We start from the raw sequence: 22034 nt of genomic DNA, 5'->3' as shown, positions 1-22034 counted from the left end.
ATCAAGAGAGTGGAGACATAAATTTGTGCCCCCCTGAACAAAGGAGAAGGAAATGGCAACCCACTCCAGTATTGTCTGGAGAATCCCAGGGATGGAGGAGCCTGGTGGGCTGCCATCTGTGGGGTCGCACAGAGTCGGACATGACTGAAGCGACTTAGCAGCAGCAGCAGAACAGAGGAGAGAATCCTCAGTAAAGGGTGCCCTCTCAGACTTCGTGGTACCTTTTCCACACAAGATGTGAGATCTTGGTTCCTGTACCAGATCCTGTGGATTGGGTCGCTTGGCATCCACTCCAGGCTCCTGACATGTCTGAGAGGCTAGAAAGCTGAGGGTCGTGTTTCCAGGACTGCCTTCAGTAGGGGTCCCACCGTCACCTGCAGCTATGTGACACTTGCCTTAGGAACCAGATGGAGGAGGGAGAGCGTGGGATGGAGGCATCCACTTGGCTGCGTGGGTGGTGGAGGAGGCAGCTTCAGGCACTGCTGGCAGCACTGTTGTTCAGTTGCTCAGTAATGTTCAACTCTGTGCGACCCCATGAACCGCAGCACACTGGGCTTCCCTGTCCTTCAGCATCTCCTGGAGTTTGCTCTAACTTATGTCCATTGCGTCAGTGATGCCATCCAACCATGTCATCCCCTTCTCCTCCTGTCTTCAATCTTTCCCAGCATCAGGGCCTTTTCCAATGAGTCAAATGTTTGCATCAGGTGGCCAAAGTATTGGAGATTTAGCTTTAGCATCAGTCCTTCCAATGAATATTCAGGATTGATTTCCTTTAGGACTGCCTGACCACAAAGGAGATGTGATCTTGGGAGTGGGAGCTATTTCTAGAAGCTTTTCCTAGAGCCTGTTCTTCCAACCTTTGCATACAATTTTGTAAGTCTCTAACAACCTGGTTTTAAGTCCATTTCCATTGAAATGGGATATAGAGGGGTTTCCCTGGCCTAAAACTAAACCCTAACAGAAAAAGGTCCCGTCTAGGAAGGTGTGCAGGAAGACTAGGAGTCTTGTGCTGAGGGAAGCTGGGGCTGCTGCCTGTCTGGGGCCAGAGGAAGGAGTAAGAGACCAATGAGATGCATTGACTCCTGGCAGGTGAGCTGCAGGTGACAGACACTCAGGGAAGGGAGGAGTGTCTCCAAAGCATTCGAAACAACAAAGAAAGAGTCAGGTTTAAACACCTGAGAGCAGAAGCTGGTGCCCAGAAATGCTGGTCAAATAAGAACTTTCCAGCCTCTCTGCTCCTCTCCCCACTTTAGCAGTTTGAATAGAGGAGGAATTGAAGTAGGCCTGCGGAAAGAGAAAGCAAGGGTCCCTTCCCCTTCTTTCTCTGCCCAAGTTGAGCCCAAGCTGGCAAAGGGTGAGAACATTGACTACTGAGCCATGTTTCAAGTTCTCCTTATGACAGGGAACTGCCATAGGCATTTCAATGACTGACCAAGGACTTATTCCACTTCACAGACACCAAAAAATATCATGGGTTCTGGCCCAGTTATTATCCAGGGGCAAGAAGAAGAACTGGATGTGAGGAAATAAAACTTATATTTTGAGCCCTTCTGAGCAAACTATATACTTCTTATCTAAACCTCTGATATAAATAAGCATGGTGACTTCTTTTGGCTTTTTTTTCCCTCAAAGTCAGGAAAAATCATGTGAAGAGGAAGTGTCTGATACACAGAAAATCTGCCTTACCTCACTCTTCCTAACTCACCGAAATTGGGTGATAGAGAATAGAACTTTCAGGAATATCCTCTACAGAGATTTATGGTCTCAAAGAAGCGTTACTGTTGTTGTTCAGTCGCTAAGTCCCATCCAACTCTTTGCGGCCCCATGGACTGCAGCATGCCAGGTTTTCCTGTCCTTCACTCTCTCTTGGAGTTTACTCAAACTCATGGCTTTCCTGGTAACTCAGATGATAAAGAATCCACTTGCAACGCAGGAGACCACAGTTCAATTCTTGGGTCGGGAAGATCCTCTGGAAAGGGATAGGCTACCTGCTCCAGTAACCTTGGGCTTCCCTGGTGGCTCAGATGGAAAAGAATCGACCTGCAATGCTGGAGATCTGGGTTTGAGCCCTGGGTTGGGAAGATCCCCTAGAGAGGGGAATGGCTACCCACTCCAGTATTCTGATCTGGAGCATCCCATGGACTATATAGTCCACAGGGTTGCAAAGAGTCAGACACGACTGAGCAACTTTCACTTTCACGTCCATTGACTTAATGATGCCATCCAACCCTCTCATCCTCTTTGCCCCCTTCTCCTTTTCCTCCTGTCCTCATTCTTTCCCAGCATCAAGGTCTTTTCCAATGAGTTGGTTCTTTGCATTAGGTGGCTAAAGTATTGGAGTTTCAGCTTCAGCATCAGTCTTTCCAATGAATATTCAGGGTTGATTTCCTTTAAGATTGACTGAATCTCCTTGCCGTCCAAGGGACTCTCAAGAGTCTTCTTTAGCACCACAGTTTGAAAGCATCAGTTCTCAGAAAGCATCAGTGCTCAGATTTCTTTTGATGTATAAAAATGTTCAAGGGAAAAAAAATGCTCAAGGAGAGTTTTAGAAATCAGTGGAGGCCAAACCAGTGATATTTTAAGGAATACCCGTTAAGTTTCCAGTTGATGACATGCCCAGTCATTTCAAAATCAACTATGCTCTCTCTCTCAGCCCCTCAGCACATGTGGGTTGATTTCACTAGGAGGACCAAATCCTGGGGGGTATTCTGTGGGTCTGATCTGATACAGTAATTATTTCTGTGCACAGAGCTCCCACAGGGAGCTGAATCTTAATTGATTTTTAGACTTAGCAGGACTGTGCATTTAACTTACATCACATCTCAGAAGTTTGGAGCGAGTGTGGTCCCTTGTTAACTAGTCCAGCCTTCTTCCCCTGTCCCTACCTGCTGGTAAGGAGTAAAAACAATTAACTAAATCTAACTGAGTAATTGAAATACATTCATGAGGGATGTTAGAATGTCTAGGAAGATAAGAGCACAGTCCACCAGATTTCTCACCCTCTGGGCTCTAAGATGTGAACAGGGGTGTGCATGTGGGGGTGGAAGGCTGCCTGACCTTGTAGCTGAGGAAGACTGTGGTCCATGGGAACCTCTGCTAGGTCTGCCTGGTTGTTCTTGGTGTCTTTGGCATTGCAGCTGATGCCTGTGTCTGGTGTGATGTCTGGGTCTCTTTCTGTTCCTAGTTGGCCCTCTCTGACTCTCTCTGCCTCCTCAGGGCTTCTCTCAAAACAACCTGTTCCTTTGACTTCCGGCTGTGACTCCCGCCTCATCCCAGCCCATCCTGCAGGCCTTCACCTACCTCACTGGCACTGGGGATCCCCACCAGATTCTCAGAGTCTCAGTCACAGGACCCAGTTAGGAGAGACTAGCCAATTCTAAAGTTAAACCTTATGACCTCCCTCTGTCTGGTCATGCTGGACCCTCTAGGGTTGATATGAAGCAGCCTGAAATGAGGCCTCTTCTCAGAGTCTCAAATGAGGAGTGGAGATAAGAACTTCCTTCCACCTTAGATACCTTCCCCAATTTCATACCACGTGCCCAGGCTGTGTCTGGCAGCACTGTCCCTCTGTTGCTCTTTTCTCCCACAGTCCTGGGGCTGAAGAGTAATGGCTTCCCTCTCTCTTCTTTTGTAACACACCTCACTTCCACTCCAGCAGAGAAATGACTGAGCCATGTCATCTAGGCTTAGTATCAAATGAATGGAGGATGAAGGCAGATAAAAGAATTTAGAAAATCCCCTCTCAATGTAATAGCCTGGCTTTTAAACTATTGTTTAGCTGCACAATCTTATTTTGAAGGTTGTCATGCATGCGAAGTCGCTTCAGTTGTGTCCGACTCTTTGCGACCCTGTGCTCTTTTGTCTGTGGGATTCTCCAGGCAAGAATATTGGAGTGGGTTGCCATTTCCTTCTCCAGGGGATCTTCCCAACCCAGGGATCGAACATGCGTCTCTTATGTCTCCTGCATTGGCTAGTGGGTTCTTTGTCACTAGTCCCACCTGGGACTCCCCTAAAGGTCAGAAACTGAGTGTTAATTATGTCTTTCTCTTTGCATTACATGTAAATTGCTTAGAGCAGTGCCTGGTGCCTGGTAAGCAATCAATATTCTCATTCTGTAATAGATCTTTTAGTATCCTGAGACTGGTTGATGTCTTTGGCCAACACATAGAAGAATATGTGCTAGGAAAAGCGAGAGAGAAAAATTATGTTAATAATATCTAAGATATTAACCTTATTAACATTTCATTTTACCATATTTCAAAATTATCAACTAGTATATGCTTGTAGAGGAATTCAAAATATATAGGAGATTACAAAAGTCCCAATAAAATTTTTAAATTTCTTTTATTCTGTTCTGCTATTTTACACTTTTCTCTAAAAACAATGACTGTAAGCATTTTGGTTGGATATTTTTACTTGCCCATCTCTACCATTACACTGAGTTTTTGATCTTGTCTTTGTAGCCTCACAGGTCATTAGTGTTTGATGAATGAATAAATGATTGAATAAAGAATTACCATATAAGTAAATGAAATATCTTCAAAATGTATTGTTATGTAAATTTGTTAAAATGCTACTTTAGTTACTTTTTGGACTTTCTTCATAGGATTACATGTGATTCAAATACAACAGCGATTTAATTATGATGCTTTGCGTACAGTTTTCTTTTAAATGCTTCCCATGATGCTTCAGGAACCTTATACTGAGTAATAGAATTGTTGCAGGAAGGGGGGCCCCTTCCAGGGCCCGAAACTGGGCTCTTGTCTAACACTCAGAAATGAATTGTCCGAGGAGACACATGTGCTGACACCCCGGTGGAGAGCAGTAGGGTAAGGGAACCCAGGAGAACTGCTCTGCCGCGTGGCTCGAAGTCTCGGATTTTATGGTGATGGGATTAGTTTCCGGGTGGTCTTTGGCCAATCATTCTAATTCAGAGTCTTTTCTGGTGGCACAGGCATTGCTCAGCCAAGATGAGTGCTAGTGAGAGGGATTCTGGGAAGTGGACGGACATACGGTGTCTCCTTTCGACCTTTCCCCAACTCTTCCGATTGGTGGTGGCTTATCAGTTCCATATTCCTTACGAGGATCTCCTGTCATAAAACAACTCATGCAAACCAGTTACTATGGTGCCTGGCCAGGGTGGGCAGTTTCAATCAGTGTGCTTCCCCCAACAGAATGAGAAGTTTGGATGATGACAAGGCAATTCATTAAGGCTTTTGTGTTTTTATGTGACTATCTGATCTCGTAGCAGTAATGCCCAGAGCTTTCATGGCTTATTTTATTTTTGATGTGTTATAAAGCATAGCCAATGCATACTCTGTTATCTAATATGCTCAAGTAAAATGAACTGTGATGATTGATCATTTGGATTTGTCAATGTTCTAAAAAGTAGTAATAGAATTCTAAATTAAAAAAGACATAACTTTGGCAGTGTGATTAAAATGAAGGAAGAGACATAACAATCTGGTGAACAGACTACTGGTCTTATGAGTAAGAAACAGGACCCAGTTCATATCTAGTTTCCAGGATCAGTGAATGAGATTCTTTCCCAGGTCATTTAGCAGAATTTGTTGATAATGTCTAAGATATTAACCTTATTAACATTTCTTAGAAGGCTGGTTGAGGCTGCTGCTGCTGCTGCTGCTAAGTCACTTCAGTCGTGTCCAACTCCCCACAGCCGACAGCCCACCAGGCTCCGCCGTCCCTGGGATTCTCCAGGCAAGAACACTGGAGTGGGTTGCCATTTCCTTCTCCAATGCATGAAAGTGAAAAGTGAAAGTGAAGCCGCTCAGTCGTGTCCGACTCTTAGCGACCTCATGGACTATAGCCCACCAGGCTCCTCCATCCATGGAATTTTCCAGGCAAGAGTACTGGAGTGGGGTGCCATTGCCTTCTCCGTGGTTGAGGCTAGAAGACATCTCTGCTTTGCCTCACAGGATTTTGAAAGGCTAATGAAACAACATTAGCAAGTTACTAAGGACTTTGTGGGTAATGGCTTCACAAAGGCCTTGATAGACTTCCTCTATCCTGAGAAAATGTGTGTGTGCATGCCTGGTGGGTGACTGGGTCCTGGTGAGGAACGGATCCATGTCAGGTGTTGTCACCTTGTGGCCCAATCATGTTGCTCCATTTCATCCACTCACCCTGGAGATCTGAGTCTGATTGCTCGACCATTGCTAAGAAATGCATTGTTGACTCACTTCTTAAAATTGAATGCTTATTAGCACCGTGCTAAACATTTTACATCATCTGATTTAGTCCTTATGATGAACCTATGAGAGAAGCACTACTCTTTCCTTTTTACAAATTAGGACCTGAAGCACAAAAGCTAACCTAACTGAACAAGATCAGATAGCCTGAGAGAGGCAGGGTTTGAGCCCTGTTCTAACTTCAGAGTCTGAACTCTTAGCTCAGTGTTACACTATTAACTGATCTTCATGGGTGCTGCCCAATGGGTGGGTGGCAGTAACTCCTCATGCATGTCTCAATTCCTTTATCAGACCGCAGATACATCTAACTCCTCTGAGCTATTACAACACTGTATCATTTATTTGGCAAATATAATTTATTGTCTTATACAGTTTATTTGACTCTGCATATAAACATATTTTCAGTTCAGTTCAGTTCAGTTGCTCAGTCATGTCCAACTCTTTGTGACCCCATGAATCACAGCATGCCAGGCCTCCCTGTCCATCACCAACTCCCGGAGTTTACCCAAATTCATGTCCATCAAGTTGGTGATGCCATCCAACCATCTCATCCTCTGTTGTCTCCTTCTCCTCCTGCCCCCAATCCTGCCCAGCATCAGGGTCTTTTCCAATGAGTCAACTCTTCACATCAGGTGGTCAAAGTATTGGAGTTTTAGCTTCAGCATCAGTCCTTCCAATGAACACCCAGGACTGATCTCCTTTAGGATGGACTGGTTGGATCTCCTTGCAGTCCAAGGGACTCTCAAGAGTCTTCTCCAACAACACAGTTCAAAAGCATCAATTCTTCGGCACTCAGCTTTCTTCACAGTCCAACTTTCACATCCACACATGACCCCTGGAAAAACCATAGCCTTGACTAGACAGACCTTTGTTGGTGAAGTAATGTCTCTGCTTTTGAATATGCTATCTAGGTTGGTCATAACTTTCCTTCCAAGCAGTAAGCGTCTTTTAATTTCATGGCTGCAATCACCATCTGCAGTGATTTTGGAGCCCCCCAAAATAAAATCTGACACTGTTTCCACTGTTGCCCCATTTATTTCCCACGAAGTGATGGGACCAGATGCCATGATCGTAGTTTTCTGAATGTTGAATTTCAAGCCAACTTTTCACTCTTCTCTTTCACTATCATCAAGAGGCTTTTTAGTTCCTCTTCACTTTCTGCCATAAGGGTGGTGTCATCTGCAAAGCTGAGGTTATTGGTATTTCTCCCAGCAATCTTGATTCCAGCTTGTGCTTCTTCCAGCCCAGTGTTTCTCATGATGTACTCTGCATATAAGTTAAATAAGCAGGGTAACAATATACAGCCTTGACGTACTCCTTTTCCTATTTGGAACCAGTCTGTTGTTCCATGTCCAGTTCTAACTGTTGCTTCCTGATCTGCATACAGGTTTCTCAAGAGGCAGGTCAGGTGGTCTGGTATTCCCATCTCTTTCAGAATTTTCCACAGTTTATTGTCTGCACTAATTGGGGATCTTTGGTGGCAAGCTATAGAAACTAACTTCAACTAACTTAAGGGCTCCCTACTACTCTCTGACTGCAATATGGGAAGAATATTGGGTGATTCACAGAATCAGAAGAGAACCACTTGATCTTGGGAAGATCAAAAACAAGGGCAACTTTGGAGATCTTTATAGAAGACTTTTATGGGTGTTCTCTTTTGGTGTGAAATGGACATGATTTAACTCTTAAGTACTTTCATTCAAGCAGTGTCACCTGCCCAGATTCACACTCCTGGCAGAGATGGACAGTCTGATTGGCCCAGCTAGTCCAATCATCTGCCTAATCTTTGTAGAGCATGGGGACTCTGATGGATAACCTTACAGGATCCAAATTATCCTACTGTGATATAGGAAGAGACACAATCTATGTCTAGATTATTGTGATTATTTTATATCCCCTGATGCAATATTATAATTTATCAGGCAGAAAAGACAATCTATGGTACAAAGACAAGGCTAAGAGGCAGGAAATTATTAAGGCAAGGGACCCAGAGAATAAGCAGAGAAATCACAATTCTTAGGATGATGATGCCCTAGGAAGAGGACATAATTTCAGCCTCCATCAGTAAAAGTTAAAGTATTCATCTATTGCACTCTCTTGGCTGTTCCTCTGCTCTCTTCTAGAGAACTATTCCCTGTGATAAATTTTATGGTTTGAACAATCTTACAGCAGATTACTCCTCCTGAATAAACAAATATGGAAATGAATTTTTATGAACGTTATATGTAGTTCATTTCATTTATAGCTGTAGTTAAATAAACTTGGCTTTTAAAAAGCTAAGTAAAATTATAATGAGTGAATTTTAATACATACCACTTTAAGATTTTTTTTTTCCAAATTAAATTTAGGGCCTACAAACTGTCTTAGGAAAGCAGGTGGTGTTTTGGATTAAATTTTGTATTATTCCACTACTTAGAAATCCTTTTAGAAAGTTCTCTTTCCCTAAGTGCTACAGTATTGACTGGTCAACCTGACCTCAAAGTAGTTGTAGAGGATCGATGTTGGCTTAGTTACAGCTTGGCAAAGACTGGGAGGTAAGATAAGAGCTGTTGGTCCAGAAAAACAACCCAAGATAAAGGGTTCTTTTAAACTATAGCAAATGCAGGATATATTATATTCTAACAAAACAATATAAAATTTCTGCCAAGCAATTCTCAGACCTTTCTGCACATATTTTTAAATCATCTGCAAAACTATAATGATCATGATTGTGTAATGAAAATAGAAACCTCTAAAGATTAATAGTAACATATGGATAATCATTAAAGAAATTACATTCAATAACCTAAATTTTCATACAATTGCACCTACTGTTTATATACATATTATTTTTTGACGTTTGCATGTTTTAATACACATATATCATTCCATGTTTAATCTTTTTCTTTTATGACTCAGATAATCCTCCTACGTCATGATCACAGCAGCCATGGCTCTCATTATCTCCTATCACAACATACCAAGAAGAAAGAAGATATAGAGGCTAAAGACCCTGTATGTCTTATGAACTTTCTGTTTTTTTCAGGATGGACAATCTCTTTGGGGATCTCTTAGCAGACTTCCTCCTAGATCTCACTGACTAGAGCTGGGTTTACACAAATATGTACTCCTCAATCAAACACAGGCAAAGGAGAGCTGGACTATCATGGCCAGCTGAGACCAGGGCAAGCATGCTGCCCATTATGATTTGGGAGGTTTGTAAAAACCTGGGCCCCATCTTCAGAGATTCATATTTATTTGGCTAGAGTAGGGTGCAGATATCAAGATTTTTAAACCTTTCCCCAACTCCTCTAATATGCAGCAGGTTGGGATCCAAGGGTCTATGCCAGCTTTGATTTTTCACTTTTGTCTGGCCTGTTCCTACTCTGTAAAAAGCAGAGCTCTGTTAGCAAGGAGGAGCAGGCAGACCCCACAGCTCACAGTGTCTACCAGAGGAACTGATTGTAGATCAAGTAAACCCACCTCCCTAAGACAGCATATCTGAAATCTACAGAAGACATTGTTCATTTAGGCCTTCCATGAATTTAATTCATCAGTCTTTATAGAATGTATACCACTGTGAAGACCCTGTATATGTATAAGGTAAAAGCTGGGAGTAGAGCACACTTTATCTTGTAAGTCCAATCTCCTTGTAACAACCTTCACTCAGCACCTGGAATGAGATCCACATCTAGTTACATTAGGCGCTAGGTTCAAGCAGAGAACAGAGCCTCTGCCCCAATGCAACTTACTTTCAAGAATACAGCTGTGCTCTAAACATTGAAGAGAATTGTAAAGAAATACATGTGATGGTTTCCTCCTTCCATGAATTAACAATTCAAGTCTGCCTGTTCACGTTCCACTTTTTAAACTCAACATTTGTTAAGTACATACATGTTTTAGACAGATACTGTTAAACAAAATGATTCTAGTCATAAAGACTGCAGGCTTAGATATAGGGGAGATATACTAAAGAAGTTGAAAGACAAACATATTTCATGTTATACTAAGTGCCATGAAGGAAAAGAATAGGCTCTTATGAGAGAGTTACAGGGCAATATAATTGAAATCAAAGGAGATCCAAAAGACTAACTGTTTAATGTGAGATGGAGACAAATATAAAATTCAGATTAAAGCACATTCCTTCAATTTCTTAATTTCTTTTCCACTACCTTCTCCTCCAGCTGACTATGATGGAACTTCCTGAAAGACTCACCATCTTGCAAGTGAAATTGATCGAGATGTTATCTCAGAGAAGCTGCTTTCTCAAGATTTTTGGGCAAGACATGTGCTCATAGACTGATGTTTCTTTGTCTTGCTTGCTATATTCTCCATTTTTTCTTATCACCTGATTTCCCTTCTCTTCATATATTCCTCTCCCCCTTTACATCTGCTCTATTATCTTTTGTCTTCCTTTTTTCAAAATATGAATTACTCCTAAATGCACTTAGTCCTATACTCACTCAGAAATTAAGTTAGCATTATACCATGCTTGGAGAAGGAAATGGAAACCCACTCTAGTATTCTTGCCTAGAAATTCCCATGGACAGAGAAGTCTGGTAGGCTACAGCCCGTGGGGTTGCAAAGAGATGGACACAACTAAGCACCTGTGCATACCAGCATATCATATCATGATGCTGCCAAATATTAAAAACTGAGAACTCAAAACCACAAGCACACATGCTGTCTTCCAAATGACCAAAAAAATAAAAAATTAAAAAAAACAAAACAACAACAAAAACAAAACCCCAAATTATACTAATTTGTTCAGAGGTATGAATGATGTCGCCTACACCACTGTAATTGACTATGCCAAAGCCTTTGACTGTGTGGCTAACAATAAACTGTGGAAAATTCTGAAAGAGATGGGAATACCAGACCACCTGACCTGCCTCTTGAGAAACCTGTATGCAGATCAGGAAGCAACAGTTAGAACTGGACATGGAACAACAGACTGGTTCCAAATAGGAAAAGGAGTACGTCAAGGCTGTATATTGTTACCCTGCTTATTTAACTTATATGCAGAGTACATCATGAGAAACACTGGGCTGGAAGAAGCACAAGCTGGAATCAAGATTGCTGGGAGAAATATCAATAACCTCAGATATGCAGATGACACCACTCTTATGGCAGAAAGTGAAGAAGAACTAAAGAGCCTCTTGATGGAAGTGGAAGAGTGAAAAAGTTGGCTTAAAGCTCAGCATTCAGAAAACAAAGATCATGGCATCCAGTCCCATCACTTCATGGGAAATAGATGGGGAAACAGTGTCAGACTTTATTTTTTGGGGCTCCAAAATCACTGCAGATGGTGATTGCAGCCATGAAATTAAAAGACGCTTACTCCTTGGAAGGAAAGTTATGACTAATCTAGACAGCATATTAAAAAGCAGAGACATTACTTTGCCAACAAAGGTCTGTCTAGTCAAGGCTATGGTTTTTCCAGTGGTCATGTATGGATGTGAGATTTGGACTCTAAAGAAAGCTGAGTGCCGAATAATTGATGCTTTTGAACTGTGTTATTGGAGAAGACTTTTGAGAGTCCATTGGACTGCAAGGAGATCCAACCAGTCCCTCCTAAAGGAGATCAGTCCTGAGTGTTCATTGTAAGGACTGATGTTGAAACTGAAACTCCAGTACTTTGGCCACCTGATGCGAAAAGCTGACTCATTTGAAAAGACCCTGATGCTGGGAAAGATTGAAGGCAGGAGGAGAAGGGGACGACAGAGGATGAGATGGTTGGATGGCATCACCAACTCAATGGACATGAGTTTGAGTAAACTCCAGCAGTTGGCAATGGACAGGGAGGCCTGGTGTGCTGCAGTCCATGGGGTTGCAAAAAGTTGGACATGACTGAGCAACTGAATTGAACTGACACCACTGTAAAACTTTGCAACTTCAGCTGTGAATTATAGACCTGTAGCAGTGATATTACCTGGGATCTTGCTAAAAATGCAGAGTCTTAGATCACACAAAACCTGTATTTCAACAAGATTCCTCGTTGTTTCATATGTACATTAAAGTTGGGGACTTGCAGATGCAGAAGATCCCAGAACAGAGTTCAGTTCGGTTGCTCAGTCATGTCTGACTCTTTGCGACCCCATGAACCGCAGCACGCCAGGCCTCCCTGTCCATCACCAACTCCCGGAGTCCACCCAAACTCATGTCCATTGAGTTGGTGATGCCATCTAACCATCTCATCCTCTGACATCCCCTTCTCCTCCTGCCCTCAATCTTTCCCAGCATTAGGGTTATGAGAATTAACAATCTTACTTCTTAGACACCACTGTATAGTTAACCTTCTTGGCATAGCCATTTTTGCTTTCTCAGCACTTTTTCATTTCTTTATATTCTCTAAGTTATCATATGTTGCTCTTTTCCTATCCCATCTGTAGCATACAATATTATAGATCTCTAAGATCTAGAAAATTGTAGCTGATTAGAGTCATCCACTGCCTTTTCTTTTTTCATTCATCTTATTATTTAATTTTGAAAAGCTGTATGTATTAAACTTTGTTAGTTTCTAATTCCTTAGAATAAACAGATACTAACACAAATATGAACTGAGACATATTAATTAACCAATGTGTATCTTTAATAGGAATCATGTATATCTTACTTTCTCAAAATTTCTATCCAGTTATTTAGATAATTTTGTTATTTGAGGTGCTTACTTTTTTGGATTCTTTTCTAAGAAGTATTTTGCTATCTGCCTTTTCTTTAAATAAGAGCCATACCACGTCAGGTAAAATTAACCTTGGCCTGTTAACAGAAATATTAGACAATGTTTGGTCTTTAGATGTTTAAATATATTTATATCTGTAACATTCTTGAGAGGGAGGTCACCATTGTGTGGAATATCAGCTCTGATAATACTTGGCTTGAACCTTGAGCAATCCAACCAACCTTGGATCTTCTTTGGCTCCAGATCATCTACAAATGTTAAGGTTTTTTCCTATGTCAATAAAGAATATATACACACATATATGAGTTTGATTTTGCTTTTAAATTGAATGTTGAGCTAACATAAAATAAGATTTATAAGGTATGTGTAAGGTATAAAGTATCATAGTACAATGAAATCTATGTAGCCACTGCCCAGTTTAAGTAAAATAATATACCTTTAAGATCCTGCCCCTGCTAGATACCATAATCTTCCCTTTCTGGTCTCTAATCACTCCAGAATTTTATGATCATTTCCTTGCTTTTTCTCAGTTATACCACACTTGTAACTCTAAATACTACTTATTTTGAACTTTTATATTAATAGAATCATATGGTATACATTCCGTGATTGACTTTTTTTTTAAACCTGACATTATTTTCGTGGTATTTATCTGCACTATTTTTTGTAGACAAAATTCACTAATTTTCACTACTGTACTGGCAAATAATGAATATACCTTAATTTATCCATCTACTATTAATGGGAAGTTGGATTATTTGCAACTTTTTGCTATTAAAACTGTACTGAGGGACTTTCCTAGTGGCCCAGTGGTTAAGAATCCGCCTTCCAATGCAGGGAATGTGGGTTGATCCCTGGTCCAGGAACTGGGATCCCATATGCCATGGGACAACTAAGCCTGAGCGCCATAACTAGAGAGAAGCCCACAGGCTACAATGAAGATCCTGATGTAACCAAAAATAAATGTTAAAAAAAAAAAATGAAGCCAATGTATTGATAGGGTCTTTGTGTTTATGCATTAAGGACATGAGTCTCTTTATAGCAGTGATTCTCAGTCCTGAGTACCACTGACTATGTTTTACGGTAAATGACATGTAATAATTCTTATATATTGATTTTAAGAACTTGCTTTCATACAAATGAAGCACATGATAAATTTAAGAATAATATTACCACATTTCAACTTTTTGGAAAATGTATTTCGGACTGTTACACAGAATCACGTGATCCTCAAAATTCAAGTTTACAACTGATCTTCACAAGAGCCTTATCCATATAAACATTAGTTATTCAGAAGGAAAAATTCGATACAGTATTTTAGTAGTTACATGATTTGTAACCAATACTGAATTACTGAAAGCTGAAGAACTCTCAATGAATTACATAGGATGACCACTCCCAAATACAAGAAGCAAGACAATAAAGGAAAATTTTCTGTTCAGTCATAGAAAAATGATGAAGGCATTTATGATGAGATAAATGCTTTGTTAGTACACAACCTACTGGGCGAATAAAACTGCCACACAGGTTGGTAGTTTTGCTCTTGAATATCTGTGGTATGGTATTACTCATTTTGGAGAAGAAAATGACAACCTACTCCAGTATTCTTGCCTGGAAAATTTCATGAACAGAGGAACCTGGTGGGCTCCAGTCCATGGGGTTGCAAAGAGTCAGACACACTGAGCATGCACACATTACCCATTTGTTTGACATTAAGTGATACGTAAAACTTCAAGTCTGAGTTCTCAAAATGGTTGCTTGGTATTTCTGAATAGTGTCTGGTGTACTCAGAGTGTTACTTTTTGTTTATCTTTTCTTCTTTTATAAGGTTTAGTGGGACTGTGCAATGCTGGAGCAATAGTCCAGAATGTCCTGAATAGTGAATTCCATTGTAACACCAGATCCAGGGTAACAGCGAGCTATCAAACCTTCAAAATGCTTGTACTGGCGAATAAATTCATCCTGCATGGAGTGCCACACCACCTATAAACAATGAAAGTAACAGTCACTAAACTACAAATGGAAATAATACGTAAACAAGAATGTAGAAATATTGTCAAGACATATTCTAAGCATTTAGGATAGCATAATAGTTAATCACTGTGGACGGTGACTGCAGCCATGAAATTAAAAGATGCTTGCTCCTTAGAAGAAAAGCTATGACAAACCCAGAAAGCATATTAAAAAGCAAAAACTTCACTTCACTGACAAAGGTCTGTAGAGTCAAACTATGGTTTTTCCAGTAGTCATGTACATATGTGAGACTTGGACCATAGAGAGGGCTGAGTGCCAAAAAATTGATGCTTTTGAACTGCTAGAGAAGATTCTTGAGTTCCTTGGACTGTAAGGAGATCCAACCAGTCAGTCCTAAAGGAAATCAACCCTGAATATTCATTGGAAGGATTGATGCTGAAGGTGAAGCTCCAATATTTTGGCCACCTGATGCGAAGAGCTGACTCACTGGAAAAGACCCTGATGCTGGGAAAGATTAAGGGTGGGAAGAGAAGACAGACGGTGGCAGAGGATAAGATGGTTAGGTAACATCACTGAGTCAATGGACATGAATTTGAGCAAACTCTGGGCAGTCCAAGGGGTCGCAAAGAGTCAGATATGACTGAGTTGAACTGAACTGGGAGAGAGTGAAGGACAGGGAAGCCTGGTGTGCTGCAGTCCATAGGGTCACAGAGTCAGGACTAAGCGACTGAACAACAACTGTTAAGAATGTACATTCTGAAGCGAGATTCCTAACTCCTCAAGTGACCTTGAGTATATTACACCACTCTTCTGTGCCTCAAGCCCCTTATCTATAAACTGGGTAGTGATAATAATACCTTCCTCACAGGTTCAAATGAGATTAAATGAGTGAATGTATGTAAAGTGCTCAGAATAGTGTTCGACACAGTAATGTTTATTACATTTTAGCTGTTATTGTATCTGTTCCAATATCCAACACAGATGTGGCTATGTACAACTATGTATGAAATAAGACTAAGGATTAAATGAAATTTCACATCAGATGAAGGTTTAATTTCTTTATCTAAAATTAACGATGCAAAACACTTCTTGATGACATGGAGGACACCAAGATGAGTCAGACTAATCATGAGCAATCAAAGGATTCTATAATCGGGAAGTGGAAACTAAAATGCCGACAGATATAAACAGAAATCAACAACACTGTAAATCAAAAATATTTCAGTCAAAAAAAAGCAAATGAATGAACAGTCCCATAAAAAAATAAATTTTAGACAACTATCAAGACAGAATTTGACACACACACACTGACATATTAGTAATATCAATAGTTTACATTTATTCGACTTATTTCATATCAGCACAGTACAAAGTGCTTTATGTATGTATTATTCTATTAAGTCTCATGACAACCTGGTGAGGGTGGGTACTATGAACGAACACTATTTCTATCTGCCAGTTCAAAGAGTGCCTTCTAGGATTTTTCCTTGTAAATCTTAAATGTCACAAATCTTAAATTCCTAATAGTCAGCTTAAGACTATTTTACTAAACAGCTTTACTTACACTTTTTGCTTATCTTCTTTTAGCTCACAGTATTTCTTCCACTGGGAATGCCACTTCTACTTTATCTGTTAAGTTAGTATCTGACTTCCAGAGACTAACATAAATGCTTTCCTTCAGGAAGCCTTCCATGATGCTAAAGTCAGAGTAATTCTTACTCATTTCTAACTGAGGTTTAAATCTGACTCTATCATACATTAAGTATGGGATCATGGTCACATTACTCTACCTCTCTAAGCTCTGATTTTCACATGTATAAAATGGCAATGGAAATAATATTAGTGCCCACCTACAGAGTAGAGGTATTATTTCTGCTTTTCAAATAAGGAAACTGAGGCTCAGAGAGGTTAACTAACTTGCTCCAAACCAGGTAGCTTTACCTGGAGGCAGATTATGAACCCATATCTAGGCTCCTATGCTCAGAATCACTCCACCGTACCATACACCATTCCATTCCCTTACTACCCTCCAAACTAAAACAAAACACAAAAAGTTAATGAAAAACCCATCCCCAAACAAAAGCAAAACAACTTAATGTCTCAAAACGATACAACAGAAATATAAAATACACAGAGATAGCCATATAAACTTGTATAAATATTCCTTTCTTCCTCACAATTTATTAATCTTGTCTGCATTTTATATGGCGCTTTTCTCCTGCACTAAAATTAGAAAATGTATAGCATTTCTAGAGGAATATTTTGGGGGAAATAGATATATATAAGGATGTGCAATCTAGGTAGGTTAAAAGAACTAAAGCATACCTGAAGTAAGTTCTCCTCTTCACATAAATGTTTATCAACCTTCTTGTAGAGGTTATCGAGACCTTTTTTCACTTCTTTTCCAGGATACTCTTTAATAACTTTTCGGAGTTCTTGCTTGTTAAACGCAAGTTGATAGCTCACTTCCTCCTCTCTTATACCCTGTGCTACCCGGGCTTCAACACCTTCAAAGAAATGCTTCAAGGAAATGAAAAGTAACAATGGCTAAGAACGGCTCTCATTACCACTTAAAAAAAAATCTGATTACAAAATACTATATATCCACTGTGTAAAAATCAGACAGTGTGTGAAAATATAAAGGATAAAATAATCATCAGCTTTTATCAAACTACTCAGAGATAAGCACTGTCAAAAGACTAGATTTCCCTCTAGTCTTTTGATGTGTGAGTATGAAAATGAGATTATAATTTTGTATGCTACATTTTTCATTTAATATTTTATGTTTTCCCCAAAATATATATTTCAATGGCTGCATCATGTTCCATCCAATGACTATACTATGTTTACTCATTCCTCCAGTATTAATATTTTTTACTTTTTTTCTTGAAGTTGGCAAAATCTATTCATCAAAAACAAAATCTATTATAAATACAGTTATAAATAACTTTCATACATAGGTATTTACCCACATTATTGATGACTGTCCAGCATACATTTCTAGGACTATAATTCCTCAGTTGAGGAGTGTAATTGTTAAGTATTCTGGAGATTCTTCATATACACAAATTGCTTCCCAGGAAACTTCAATCACTTTATACTTCTGTCAGCAGTGTATGAGACTATTTTATCATACCATCATCAGCATTATCATAATTAAAAAAAATCTTTATCATTTTGAAAAGTAGGACTTTCCTGGCAGTCCAGTGGTTAAGACTCTGCCCTTCCAATGCAGACAGCATGAGTTGGATCCCCGGTGGAGAGATGGGAAGGGGAACTAAGATCTCACATGCCAAGTGGTGTAGCCAAAAAAAAAGTAAGAAAGGTTTGTCATTTTATTTCAATATTCTTCAGCTAGAAATGAAGTTTATCTGCTTTTCATATGCTCAGTAAGTACATTCAGAACTCTTACCATTTCTATATTGGGATCTTAGTGCTTTCCTGATTGATTTTAAAAAGGTCTTTTATATTAAGTATACTGACTATTGTGCTGTTATATTCTTCTCAGGTTGCCTTTTAAGTGTAATTTGTTTTTTAACATGCATATTGATTGGCAAGTCTTTACTTGAATACAACAGGATTTAATACAAGTCAAATCCCCTCACTACTATTCTCTAAAATTTTCTTACGCAATTATTTATTTATTCTTCTGAAATTATTACATTTTTAATAATAATTTTTTAGACAAATCTGTTCTGGATATTTAAAAATTTTTTTCTACACAGATTTTTATTTTTTTATTTATTTTTCTATACAGATTTTTAATTGGTTATTATAACATATAGGAAACAAATTGTTTTTTGATATATATATATATCTTGACTAGATTAAAAAACCTATTTTATTTTACCAGATAAAATAACCTCAACATATTATATTCAGGTAATTATAACCCTGAAGGCTTCCCAGGTGGCGCAGTCACAAAGACTCTGCCTGCAGATGCAGGAGACACAAGAAAAACGGATTCGATCCCTGGGTTGGTAAGATTCCCTGGAGGAGGAAATGGCAATCCACTCCAGTATGATTCTCTTTTTATATATCTTTATGTTTCGGTCTTACTGCATTGGCTAGAGCTTCTATAACAATGTTAAATAATAAAGAATTTATCAATGTTTCTGCTTTAAATTTGATTTCAAAGGAAGTTCCTTTATGTTGCAGTTACGTTATCATGCAGGCTTTAGGTGTGAGACAGACCCTTTACCCTAAAGGAATATCTGTCTGTTCTTCAGTTTATAAGGCACTGGTTCTGCATTTGAATTGCTTGACAACAGATAGACAATTTTTATTTGCCTCTAATTTCAAAACATAGAAGGTGACTAATCACACTGTGGACATAATTTGTTAGAAGGGTCCATTTAAGCTTCTACTATGTTGCAAAGTTCTCTAAAACTACTATTTCTCATGTTTAAAGATCAGATTTGCTCTGGGAAATGACAAATCAAGAAAGGAAGGATAAAGAAAAGGCAATGAATAAAACAATTTTTTATTTTCTTTATATCTTGATAGAGTTTTCAAAATCTTCATCTGAGCTAGGGATAAAGGTTAGCCATTTATGAGGTAAGAAATGGAAGACTGGTATAATGGAAAAGGCTAAATCTATGGTTAATCCCCCTGCTTTGCTAACCTTTTATTTACTTTCAGTTTCTTCATCTGTAAAACAAGGATAATGCTATCTTACCCCACATCATGGTTTACAAGAATTAAAAGAAATAATGTATATAAAACATCTAGCAGTGTCTGAGCAACTTCAGTATCTCAGTCCATCCTTCCTTATCCTCCTGCACCAATGAATGAGCAAACTTAAAACAAATGTCTGTTGTGTTACTCACATGTAAACACAGGTTCAAAACCAGGAAAAACATACTGAATGAAAATATGCTTACGTTTAGTTTTTCAAGAGGTTGTCCTAAAGAGTATATGACATAAGACTGAAGGTGATCTGTGTATTTTTGTTTGGCTTCTTTTTTTTCAGCTTCTAGACATGAGATTTTCAAACGTGAAAGTGTTGCAAAAATATGGTGGAAGTTTTCCATCATGACTACATCCCTAGGGGTCTTCTGGCTTTCGTTTGCTACTTTCTCCACTAAAACAAAAATGGAAAAAATATAACAATACCCTGGTATGAATATGACCACATTTAGCTATGGAAAAATTACATGATTTTTTTCATTTGTAAGTTTAAGAAGTAAGCACATTTCTGGACTTAATCAAATAAAACATACTGTATTGAAGGATCAACCTAAACCGAAATAAAATATCATTCTAAAACAGTCATATATATATATATATATATATATATATATGTATAATTTGGATTCCTATTTCACATCTTTTAGCCAAACAAATTCTAAATGGTTCAGGTGCTTAAAATGTTAAAAGCAAATAAATGAATGCAATCTTAAGTACTAAGAAAAATGAACCTAATTAAAAAAATAATTCTGTGACAGTATGAACTCTCTAAGAATGGCCCAAAACTTAGAAGTCATAAAGAGAAAGATGAATAAACCTGACATATAATTTGGAAGCTCTTACACAGTAAAACATACCATAAGCAAAACTGATTTATATCCTTCTAGGTTAATGAAGGATAACAAGACTGATAATACTGAGAAATACTGGGTATCGAGGCAGATGTGATAGAAACTTTCACCAAATGCTCAAAGGACTAAACAGGTATAATCTTCCTGTGTGGTTATTTGGCAGAAACTCAACAGACACAAAACTTTCGACCCAGTAATTATTTCTAGTAATTGATCCTAGGGAAATTATTGGACAATATACAGAAATACACAGAAAACTGGAAACAAACCAAATGCCTGGTAACAGAAGATTTGCTAAGTAAATAATGAAAGATGTAACTCTATGTAATCATTAAAAGTGATTATGGTTATCTACATTAGTAGACAAGGAAAGACACTATAATCATAGAGTCTAGCAGGTTCCAAAACAGTGTGTAAGGTATGATAAAACATTTTAAAATTACAGAACACACCGTATGTGCATATATACCAGGGAGAGAGATATATTGGAAAGTTTAGACACGTAAAAATTAAATGTTACCTTTGTATGATGAGATTATAAATTACCTTTACTTTCTTCTTGATTTTTAAAGTCAGTTTGCTGATTTTGGGGGGTATGTAATGAGCATATACTACTTTATAATCAGACAAAGCAAAGCTACTTTGAATTTTAAAAGAAATATCAACTATATAAACATTCAATCATATAATTTATCATCTTTCCCCTAAATCTGTTTCCACCAAAAATGTATTATCTGTAACTGTTGAGATAATTCTACTTTTGTTATTTTTTTAGCTTTAAAAATTCCTGAATTGATGCAGTCAGATCATTTATTTCAAATTAAACACATCCACACTGTTTCTGTAACTTAACTGTATGATGTGACATAGATGATGAATTACACTATTTTAGCATTAATTTGGGCTTCCCTGGTAGCTCAGCTCGGAGAAGGCAATGGCACCCCACTCCAGTACTTCTGCTTGGAAAATCCCATGGACGGAGGAGCCTGGTGGGCTGCAGTCCATGGGGTCGCTGAGGGTCGGACACGACTGAGCGACTTCACTTTCACTTTTCACTTTCATGCATTGGAGAGGGAAATGGCAACCCGCTCCGGTGTTCTTGCCTGGAGAATCCCAGGGATGGGGGAGCCTGGTGGGCTGCTGTCTATGGGGTCGCACAGAGTCGGACACGACTGAAGTGACTGGTAAAGAATTGGCCTGCAATGCAGGAGACCCAGATTCAATTACTGGCTCGGAGAGATGCCCTGGAAAAGAGATAGGCTACCCATTCCAGTATTCTTGATCTTCCCTGGTGGCTCAGACGGTAAAGAATCCACCTGCAATGTAGGAGACCTGGGTTTGATCCTGGGGTTGGGAAGATCCCCTGGCAGATTGCATGGCAACCCATTCCAGTATTCTCAGCTGGAAAATCCCATGGACAGAGGAGCCTGGTGGGCTACAGTCCATGGTATTGCAAAGAGTCAGACCTGACTGAGTGACTAAGCACACACACATACAGACATCACTGCTGATCATCTCGAGAAGACTCTTGCTAAAATGCAAATGTAATCCACGAGGTCATTTTTGTGTTTAAAAAATGAATTTAAAATTTACATAGTGATAGCCCATATGAACCCTAAAATATAAGTAGTTCCTGGTAAATACAAATGG

General features: G+C 39.1%; 1 protein-coding gene across 12 annotated transcripts in view; it reads right to left on the bottom strand.

Moving 5' to 3' along the window:
- Window positions 1–14047: 14047 nt before the first annotated feature.
- The window catches only part of EXOC1 (exocyst complex component 1), a 53267-nt gene continuing 45280 nt past the window's right edge, over window positions 14048–22034 (bottom strand). For 11 of the 12 annotated variants that reach the window (XM_059887401.1, XM_059887400.1, XM_059887405.1 and 8 more), the window contains 3 exon segments: window positions 19728–19927; window positions 17170–17364; window positions 14048–14853 (listed from right to left, as the gene is read on the bottom strand). In XM_059887401.1, the coding sequence (XP_059743384.1) occupies window positions 14701–14853; window positions 17170–17364; window positions 19728–19927 (548 nt within the window). In that variant the 3' untranslated portion in view covers window positions 14048–14700. 12 annotated transcript variants of the gene reach the window in all.

Source organism: Bos taurus, chromosome 6 (assembly GCF_002263795.3).
Source record: "Bos taurus isolate L1 Dominette 01449 registration number 42190680 breed Hereford chromosome 6, ARS-UCD2.0, whole genome shotgun sequence".
Classification (NCBI taxonomy): Eukaryota; Metazoa; Chordata; class Mammalia; order Artiodactyla; family Bovidae; genus Bos; species Bos taurus.
The sequence above is the reverse complement of the archived record's forward strand: the minus strand, read 5'-3'. Positions and strand labels throughout refer to the sequence as shown.